Source organism: Crinia signifera, chromosome 9 (genome assembly GCF_055691185.1).
Source record: "Crinia signifera chromosome 9, ASM5569118v1, whole genome shotgun sequence".
Lineage (NCBI taxonomy): Eukaryota > Metazoa > Chordata > Amphibia > Anura > Myobatrachidae > Crinia > Crinia signifera.
The window spans coordinates 54,815,007-54,825,372 of NC_139225.1; the positions used below are offsets into that span (position 1 = coordinate 54,815,007).

Sequence of the window (10,366 nt, forward strand, 5' to 3'; positions counted from 1 at the left end):
GTCCTGGAGGGGGGGTACCCCTTCATTGGGGGGGTCCCCACTTCCCCAGGACCCCTGCCCATGCTGACCAGCCAGGGGGTTAATGCTTTGGCCGGGGGGACTTGTATAAAAAGTCTCCCCCCGGCTGTGGCATTACCCTGCTGGCTGGTTGTGTCCGGTGCTGGTTCTTAAAATACGGGGGACCCCTAGTCACTTTGTCCCCCGTATTTTGGGAACCAGCGCCGGACCTTGAGTCTGGTGCTGGTTTCATAAAATCAAGGGGACCCCGATTTGTCGGGGACCCTGATTTTATGTCACCAGCACCGGCTCTGTGAGCCCGGGGCTGGTTACACTCGGGCAGGGGACCCCGCGCTCGGTTTTTTTTTTTACTACCTTGCGCTGTCCTGCAAATGTGCGATTTTCAGACATGAAAATCGCACATTTTCAGGACTAAAAACAGCGCACTACATCGCCGCAAATCGCCCCTATTCGCACTTTTCAGCCTCCAATGCGCATCACATTAAATATGCGCATTTAGGCTGAAAAATGCGATTTGAAAATAGGCGATTTGCGGCGATATAGTGTGCGAATTAAACATGCGCATTTAGCGCAGAGCATAGAATGTCACCCCTCATGTCTAGTGTCAGGGAGTCTCAGAAACGCTACCATCTGCTGGCAGAAAGTGAAACTACATCTTTCTCACACATGCACAAACACAGAAGGTAGCAGACTAGCTTTCAAAGCTTTTGCTTCAAGCGGGCTTACTAGTTAGTTTATATCTGCTATTTTAGTTGTCTTTCTTTGTATTTAAGCTTAACAGACTTGATTGGAGAAGATATGATGTTCTGTCACAATTGCAGGTTACAGTTCTTATGTAAGCAGCCTTGCTGGTGTACACTTCTCTGTAGTCACTAGTATAAAGAACAAAACAAAACAAAACCCTTGTATTACTCCATAATCACCATTTCATGCATTCAGCACCAGAAGGGCAACGGTGTTGGATTTTTTATTATTTGAGACCGGCACCAGTGAGCTATTTCAATTTGATCTGGAACATCATGTCTATTCCAGATATTATGGAAAAAAAGAGAAAGATGTGGGTGGAGCGCTATGAACATCAATTGGTTTGAGATAAATTTATCACAACATAAAAAATGTATTTCTATAGTAAAATGATCAACTTGTGCAGTGCACTAGGTTGGTATATAATATAATAGCATTTAGACACAATGTATTGCACATAATATCAAATAGTACAGAGCATTTAAAAAATGTACATTGGTATGAAAATAAAAAAGGTTTTGGAAGAAGGGTCTGATACTTATGGTCTGAAGTCCCGTTTCACCCAGGGTGGGGAGACGTAGATGGAGTTAGGACAATCCTGGGATCAATCCTTAAATAGCTGGAGATAGTTGGGGTCCATTGAACCTTGCCGGATTCTTGTTTCACGCTGGAGGATGCTGTTAGAGCCCCTGATGGAGTGTGGGGAGTCCTCAACAATAATGCGGAATTTGTAATCCTAATTTTGCAGGTGGTGGTTCCCAAATTGATATTACAGCTTTAAGGCCCAGGTATTGCAGAGTTGGGGTAGTCAGTCTCCAAATACTTGTAGTAAAGATGAGCGTGGGGGTCAGACCAAAGATGCCCAATCAAAATCAGCAGGTGCTCCCTGACATGTTTCGCCGTCCAACTGACAGCTTTTTCAAACTAATTACTGAGTACAGTACAAGCCGGTTTCACCCAGTAAATTAGTGTGAAAGGGGTTACCGAGTCCCAAAAATGGGTAGCAACACGGCTAAACAAACCGGTAAAAAAGCAGAGTCCTTACCGGTTTGTTGCCGTGTTGCTTGGCGGTGTGAATGGGTTAAATGGGTCAAGCAACCCGTTTCCCGTTCACACTATGGAGGAGGCAGCGCTTGGAGCAGCGCCAGCTCTAAGAGCTTCCTCCTCCCCCGACCCCGATGACGCATCGACTCCCAAACACGCCCCCGGATGACGTCAGCAAACCGGCAATAATGCCGGTTTGCTGTGGGGATGTGAAGATCCGAAAAAGCAGGTTTGCGCCGGGCATTTTGTGATGTGAAAGCAGTATGACAGTATTTATTTTATTAAACAGTAACGCAAGGTCAGCACAGAACTGTAGCACCACATTATTTATACAGATAAATAAGACAACCTGTAAAACAAAAAAACACTGCTTCTGAATTTAATTAGGAGGGAAATGGCAGGGGTAATATGGGGAAATAATTGTAAAATGTAATTTATTAGATATCCTAGGCTAAAGCTGCTCCTTGGCTCTAAAGGGGAGGGGTTTTCAAGTGTTGTGCGTGCTGAGATTACTGTCATTTTTATGGCCTTGTAGCTCATTAGATATAATGGTCTAATTTAAGGAAACAATCCCTTACGGCAGTGGTTCCCAAACTGGGTGCCTCAGGACACTTACAGGGGTGCCTTGGGTTGGTGGACCAGGATCAATTCATCTTATTTATGGTCATTGTACCAGGCACAACCAGTGCTTGTGGCTGACAATCATAATATATGTGGACAAAAAGAAGCAAATCCTGTCCCTCACCAGATAACTGTGACATATAAACACAATGCACTTCATTTAATATTTTTTTCTGAATTTCTTGATACAGTAAGAAGCATTTGGCCTAGGGGTGCCTTGAAAATATTTTGATGCTCTAGGGCGCCGTGATTCAAAAAAGTTTCGGAACCCCTGTCTTACGCACATAAATCTCAAAGCATTACAGATAATCTATGTATTTTAACACGGATAAATTCTATTACAAGAATAATTACAGACCTAAAATGATGCAGCAACCTCACAGTATCACTGTAAAATGTTTTGCAGTACTGAAGGGTCCACATCAGCGGCTCGTAAGGCTTCCCATAGACATTGCATTGTGGCTTTTCGACCCATGTGCTGTTTCCATTTTACCAATCCTTCCATTACTTGCGCATGCACACTGTGGGGATGTTGCATCTTACATTTGTATAATTCAACATGGTCCAGTCCGAGATATCCCAGAACCTGCTCCCATTCTGAACCCAAATTTCCTGCTAGAAGGTTTAATAGTTGATCACTTGGACGGCTCTCTTGCACATTAACAGGCAATTCCAAAGTATTTTCCTCTGGCATTCGATGGCTCTCCTTGCAGAGTTGCACTAAATTCTCTTGGACCCAAGGGAATTCTGTTAATGAGTCCAAGAAAATTTGAAATGCTTTTGGTCCACGAGTTGGTAGAATATCCAGCAATTTCATTGCTCTTCTCTGACTGGTGACTTGTGAGTTGATTTCCTCCAAATGGTCACTTGTGATAATACCTTCTTGGAGCAGATACTGGGGCAAAAGTCCATCTGCTAGACCCTGCGAACACAGTTCCAGTCGTAGGCGTCTTAGAAGATCCCGATGTTTAGGATCCATCATTTATGTTCGTCAGAAGGACCTGTACAGGTCACATGTAAATATAATTAAATGCCTTGATGGGGTACTATATTCACACTTATGAATTAAGTATGATTTATATGCATGTATGTTTACAGAATCATTACCTTATTCGGTACTTGTGTAGTTTCACGGCGCCACGTGCGTCTGAGTCCCCTTGCGCATGCTGCGGGCTCGGTGGCTCGCTACGCTCGCCACGCTATCTAGAATCAACTCCATGAAAACCGGGATAGTGGGGGTATGAACTATCCACGTTGGCATGGAGTTAAGTTACTTTATTTTAGATAGTTTGGCGAGCGTACCCAACCCGGAAGTAGCCATGCTGGCGCCGTGAAACTACACAAGAACCCCTTATTCTTTCAGAGGAACCCATAGTAATAAGAAAAAAAAGTGGGTGATGTTCATGAGAATATAAAGACCCAATAAGAAAATAATAGAAAGATTGCCACGTTCAACAGACTATACCATCCAACTTTTACATAGATGCCGAGGTTGAAAAAAAAAAAAGACATTTGCCCATCAAGTTCAACGGATATTTGATCTCCTGCGGTACACAGCTTATATATGTAAGTGACCCAGATGAAGTTACTACCTATCTATTTTAAATCAGAATGCCCAATGATGCAAAATGGCTGTCCTATTTCTCTAGGGGTCCACTACTGTACATTGTAATTAATGGTTAAAACTATGGATATTTTTTTATGCTAAAAATTTGTCTAACGCAATGGTCTCCAACCTTTATGGGGCATGAGCTACTCGAGACAAAATAAATCGCCTGAAGAGCTACGAAATGTAAAGCAAAAACAAAAAAAATCTGCTAATATGCTGCATCCATACCTCCCAACTCCTGAGGTAGAGGAGAATGGACATCTGCGCGTGCCTAGGGCACATGCCCAAAATTAATGGCCATGACCTACCATCGGGGTATTCCGGTGAGGCCACATGCACCATTTTTGTCCACTATGGGGACATGGCCAGTACGCTGAGAGCTGCTGCCCATGTCCCCAGCCTCCCTGAATAAACACTGTGTGAATTTGCACACCGTCTATTCACCACAATTCCACCGCAAGTAGAAGCACCCCATCCCCCCTGCATCTTTCCGTACTCCAGTCACCCTTGTATATCTCCAACCCCTGCCCCCCTTACACATCTCTATTCCATCCTGCACTCCATTCCATTTGCATGTCTGTCCCACTCCTTCACCTCAGGTACTCAGGCGGGCAGAGGACAGCAGGCATCAATGAGCTGCGCTGCCGTGTGGGCAGCAAACAGCAGGAATCTATCACACAATCTCCCCTGCTTGAGACAGAGGTTAGAGGTCATAATTTACCTCTAGCATATGACAGGGTTCACTCTAGAATTTTTTAAGGGCAGGGTGCTTCCTACCGAATGGGAAAACCCCTCCTCAAGGGTTAGATGCAGCAGTGGGGGGGCACCTGGAATAGCTGACATGCCTCTCTCAGCAGAGTGCCAGTCACAGTCTCATCCTGTGAGCGTTCACTACAGCTGCAAGAGGGGAGTGTGCGCTAGGCCTCAGTGCTACTGTTACTCTTTTGAGTGCACGCTGCTCCCGTCATGGGCTGCCAGGGCCCAGGCACATTACAGCAGTGAAGCGGCTAACCCTGGCTGCTAACCTCCCTACCACTCCCTGCTTCATTCACTGACTTCTGCATCTCACACCCCCAGCCACACACCACTGCAGTGCAATCCCAGCACCACTCACCCCCAGCCACACTCCCTCCATCACTCACCCCAGCCCCTCACACCCTCCATTACTAACCACAGCCCCTCACACTGTCCATCACTAACCACAACCCCTCACACACTCCATTCCTCACCACAGCCCTTCACACCCTCTGCCACTTACACCCGGCACCACTCATCCTTGCACCGCACTCTCTACACTACTGACCCCTCAAAGCATCTCCCGGCACCACTGACATCTGGACACAATCTCCCGAGACCTTGCACCACGCTCCCGGGGCACAGCATCTCCTGGCACCAGTGACAGCAGGAAAGAGGCAGTAGGCGGGCAATCCATTTGTGAAGCTTGGGAGCATGTTTGTGCTAAAGTAGCCCCCTGCCCATACTGCGTTCTGGCGCATTGGACCGGTAAGCAAACGGGCGGGCGGCATGATTGGGTATGTATCATGTATGTTGTAAACAGCCCCCGCGTTGCCTTACCTTACCATCAGACTGGCAAACTGCGGGCGAGGAGTAGGGATCGCCATCGACCATCGATGATTAAAAATCGATGGTTCATGGCCGATGTCGAATACTTTCGCCATCGATGGGGGAGAACCAGATGGTTTCCCTCCATTTTTTTTTTCAAAGTGCCGGGACACGGAGCATAGCTCCGACACCCGCGAAGCCCTGCCCCCCGTGTTTTGATTGGCCCACAGGCCAATCAATTAAACACAATGGATGACCATCGATATGTAAAAATATCAATGGTCATCCATTGCATAGTTTAGCACTATCGATGGCCAGCTGCAGAATTGCCATCGATGGCAATGGCAACGATGGCCATCCCTAGCAAGGGGGTGACTGGCTCCAGGTCCCGCGACAACATATAGGTGGGGATTGCAGCCTTCGATCCGGCCCACCCACCCAGCAATGAAAGAAGGGGTTTTACAAAAGTGCAGCTGAAAGGGCCGCGGATAACTGTGCTCCGTCAGACGCTAGAGGTGAAATATGACCTATAGCATCTGTCTCAGGGAAGGTGGTGGCGGTGGGTGATGGAGGGATGGGCAAGTGGCCGCAGATTGGTCAAACCACATTGATTGCTACCGCGAGCTACCAGTAGCTCGCGAGCGACGGGTTTGGGGAAATGTATCAATTGAGATTGTCATCAAAACCTTCTCTGACAATTCCTTGGGCACGATGTAATAGGGTGCAACTTTTTAGACAGCTAGGGGGAAAAAAAAAACACACACTGGAGGTGTACAATTTTTTATTTGTAAGAGTAAAAAAAAAAGGCAGTGGGTGACAGAGTCCAGTCTCCTCAATGTGTGCAAAGATAAAGTGTTGGTATACGCTCCAGCTGCTCCCATGGGACAAACCTAGAAGAGGAGGTCCAGCTGCCAAGGGGGTAAATAATACCCCTTTTACACCGCCGAAAAATCCGGGTCAGCGGCGGGTCAGACTCGGATCTTCGGCGGTGTAAATCTCCCTGACCTGGGTAGAACACGGCTAGGACCTGGGTAGAGGGTGTTGTAAATGGGAACGCCGGGTCGGACGCTGCGGTCCGCAGGTTGGACGGATTGTCAGTCTGACACTGACAGCCGGCGCTGTTGTCTGCTATACTCTGCAGACAGCAGCGGCGGCGGGAGAGGGAGGTGAACGGATGCCTGTGTGCGGCATCCATTCACCTCCTGTCCAATGGCGGGGGGGTGCGCGCGGGGACTGGGGGCAGCCTAGCAGCTTACCTTAGTGCTGGGCTGCCCCAAGCAGCGTTCCGGGTACGGTGGCGTCGATCGGCGCTTGAAGATGACATTGCGCTGTCATCTTCAAGCGCCGGTAAGGGGCGGGAGGGGGTGCGGGCGTTTAAGCCCGTCCGGTGTAGATGCCCCTAAACGCCGGGTCGCACCCGGCTTCAACCAGGGTCCAAAAAGCCGGGTGTGACCCGGCGTTTTGGTCTAAAAGGGGTATAAGTGAGCTGGGTTAGGAGTAGCAAAGAGAGGGGAAGGAATGTAGCCACAATAAAATCGGGGGTATGGAGCGAGACAGATTAGACAATGGGTGAAGGGCACAATATGCTAGTATGTCCAGAAATAAACATTAGAACACTATGGGGATTATTAGTGTTTTCTACAATGTATCTCCTGGTAAGTGCACTCTTAGGGCTCCAATGTGGATGGAGTCAAAATCCCGGCGGTCGAAATACCGACGCCAGAATCCCGACCGCCGCAATGCCGGCACTTTCTCCATCTACGTTCAGGATTCCGGCGTCAGTATTTCAACCCCCGGTATTCCGACAGCCGGGATTTCGTACTGAATCACACCAGTGCCCTCAGCTAGTCCACTGACACTGGATGCCTCCACTTCATTGGACGGTTTCCTCTGAACTTCCCAGACACATTCATACTGCCTGCTTCAAGTCCTCTCACTGCAGAATCAAATTGAGCAGCAGCACTCCCAGGGGCAGATTTATTAAGCTTGGAGAAGAGATAAACTGGAGATACACCGGAGAAAAGGTAAAAGCACCAGCCAATCAGCTGTGTTTGAAAAAGACAGTTGGGAGTTGATTGGCTGGTGCTTTATCTCCTTTTACCTTTTCTCCGCTTTATCTCCAGTTTATCTCTTCTCCAAGCTTAATAAATCTGCCCCCCAGTCCCCTCAGACTGAACTAGCCTGACCTACTGCATATTGCACAACTCCTTTAATACTCAAGCTGGGTACACACTAGTAGATATATCTGCAGATCAATCGATCTGCAGATATATCTACAGACAGATTGGGCTCCTGTTCTCCATACATTTGCATGCGCACGCCCACAGAGTTGTCAATCACCGGGACGGCTGCACGGGCGGTCAGCGGATCACCCGTGCACACAGCATAAAGATATTGGGCGTTGACTGTGTGAATGGTGCCAGTTACTGATATATCGCTTGTACACACTGGCCGATGGTGCCTTGGCCGGTCAATCGAAAGGCCGATATATTGGCCAGTGTGTACGCACCTTTAGCCACAGCCAAAAGGAGTTATTTTAGACCCAGCTGCACAAGGTTTCCCAATCACTGCTGGGTAGAGTAAGGAAGATAGAAGCCGCTGCTCATGGTTACAGTCTCAGTCACCAGGTGGAGGAGTGCTGTGGGCTACCCGATCACTGTGGCAAGCAGTCAGCAGGTCATGATGGGGGCAGAGCCGCAGCTGCAGGGGGACAAGAAGGTCCCACTGATACAGGGGAGGGTAAGGGTGGTTAGGTTGCTAAAAGGAACGGTTAGGGTTGGAGGTCAGTATTATGACTGCCAGCATTCTAAACACCGGGATGCCAAATATATCCTCATTAGCCTACCTCATACTTGCCTACTTTTGAAAACTAGTTTCAGGGAGATTATAGTTGGTTATAGAAGCATAGTGCCCCATTGAGGGGGCGTTTCAAAGGGCGCATCAAAGGGCGCATCTAGTTCCATATATGGAGAGATTGTGAAAAGAGATTGTGAATGTGGCACCTAGAAGCGTAGGTGTGTACTGCTACATCTGAGAGGAATCTTTTGAAATGACTTATATCCAAATGTAGATGAGCCCCAAAGCAGTTAGTAAGAGCTACTATACTTGCTAACGTGCTGGAAAATGGTGCTGATGATTCAATGTAAATGTATCTGTCTCTCATTCCTTTTTTCCCCAAAAATTAAATAGTGTAATGTGGGCTAGGTGAAATGAGGGAGATTGTTAGACTAATGAGGGAGAGAGGGAGATTGCTGCTATTTCAGGGAGTCTCCTGCATAATGCAGGAGGGTAGGCAGCTATGGCCTACCTCCCAAAATGCTCTTCTCCTGTAATTATGATCGTCATCACCTTTGTTGAGCTAAATAATTAATAAGAAAGGTGTTTAAATTAATTTATTATTCATTAATTAAAGTCCAGGGGCAGAGCATTTTGTCTTTCCTGGGATAGGTTGTGATGGCAGGCATGTTCTAGTACAGTATCTGCTCACACTGCATACAGCTGGATGTGGTATAGTGGGTCGACAGGACGTAGCTCGACCATGGTAAGGTCAACCTGGCATAATTAAATGCGTAAAGATAGTCGGCGCCTGCTAGAGCAGCATCAATGCTAGTTAGACACCAGCGGATGAGGCTGGGACAACTAAGGGTGGTCGACCAGAACATGGTAAATCTATACCCCATCGACCCAGCGTTCGGATACCATACAGCTTACCCTACACTCCTCTATAACATAGTGCTGTGGAGTTCTTACACAGTAAGGTGGTTATAGAAACATAGCTCATACATGCACACCAGCTGCTGTGCGATAATGGCAGTGCCCTAACATGTCACCTTCCTAAGAAACCCATAGAATAAGATAGCAGCAAAAATCTGAGTAATATATGTCTATACTGGGGCAGTACGGACAGTGTAGTGGTTAGCATTTCTACATCACAGCGCTGAAGTCATGGGTTTGATTCCCACCATGGGCCTAACTGTGCGGAGTTTGTATATTATCCCCGTACTTGTGTGGGTTTCCTCTGGGTACTCCGGTTTCCTCCCACAATCCAAAAATATACTGGTAGGCTAATTGGCTCCTAACAAAATTAACACTAGTATGTCTGTGTGCGTGTACATGTGGTAGGGAATATAGAGTATAAGCTCTACTGGGGCAGGGACTGATGTGAATGTTCAAATATTCTCTGTAAAGCGCTACATAATACGTGTGCGCTATATAAGAAACTGCTAATAAATAAATACTACATACAGTATATGTGCTTCTACAAAGAGCGAGGAAATATGCACACATATTTTTCAGATTACCAGACACAGGTATACTCTCTATAAATGCACAAATAAAAGTCATACATGCATGAAATGGAGTAAAATTAGGACACACGCTTATATTACTTACACTTTCAGGAAGTTCTGCAGTTGAGCTGAGCAGGTCTCTCTCTGTTCATGCTGCTGCTGCTGCTGCTGTGTACACTGTATACGTCAGCAGACAACCAGCATCCAATCACAGGCCGAGATTGTGGGTATTTAGCCGCAGGGAATGCTGGGACTTGAAGTTCTGGGAGACTTCGAAAAATATTAGCCATAGAAAAGGAAAGTACTACATCCCCCAGAGTGCACTGCAGGAGACAGGCCTGGAGGAGTCATGTTACAGTTATATCAGCTTCCTGTGATACCCAGCGTGGCCAGACCCTGCTGCTATTGTATTTATTTATTAACAGTTCCTTATATAGTGCAGCATATTCCGTTGTGCTTTACAAAGGAGACAGTGATA

The 10,366-nt window shown here is 47.1% G+C and overlaps 2 protein-coding genes across 3 annotated transcripts in view; both read right to left on the bottom strand.

The window, feature by feature from the left end:
* PHKA1 (phosphorylase kinase regulatory subunit alpha 1) overlaps positions 1-10,040 on the bottom strand; it is a 295,837-nt gene extending 285,797 nt beyond the window's left edge. Inside the window, exon 1 of the mRNA XM_083159090.1 lies at positions 9,992-10,040. The gene's annotated coding sequence lies outside the window, so the exon portion shown is untranslated. The remainder of the gene's footprint in view (positions 1-9,991) is intronic.
* On the bottom strand, positions 375-10,120 carry LOC146035564 (death domain-containing protein CRADD-like). Of its 2 annotated transcripts, XM_083159096.1 has the most exons (3): positions 9,992-10,120; positions 2,786-3,428; positions 375-890 (listed from the first exon to the last, which is right to left on the bottom strand). In XM_083159096.1, the coding sequence occupies exon 2, from the start codon at positions 3,407-3,409 to the stop codon at positions 2,813-2,815; it is 597 nt and encodes a 198-aa protein (XP_083015222.1). In that variant the 5' UTR covers positions 3,410-3,428; positions 9,992-10,120; the 3' UTR covers positions 375-890; positions 2,786-2,812. The 2 variants fall into 2 exon arrangements, with proteins under 2 accessions (XP_083015222.1, XP_083015221.1); XM_083159095.1 differs by lacking the exon at positions 375-890 and having other exon boundaries at positions 897-3,428.
* Positions 10,121-10,366: the final 246 nt, after the last annotated feature.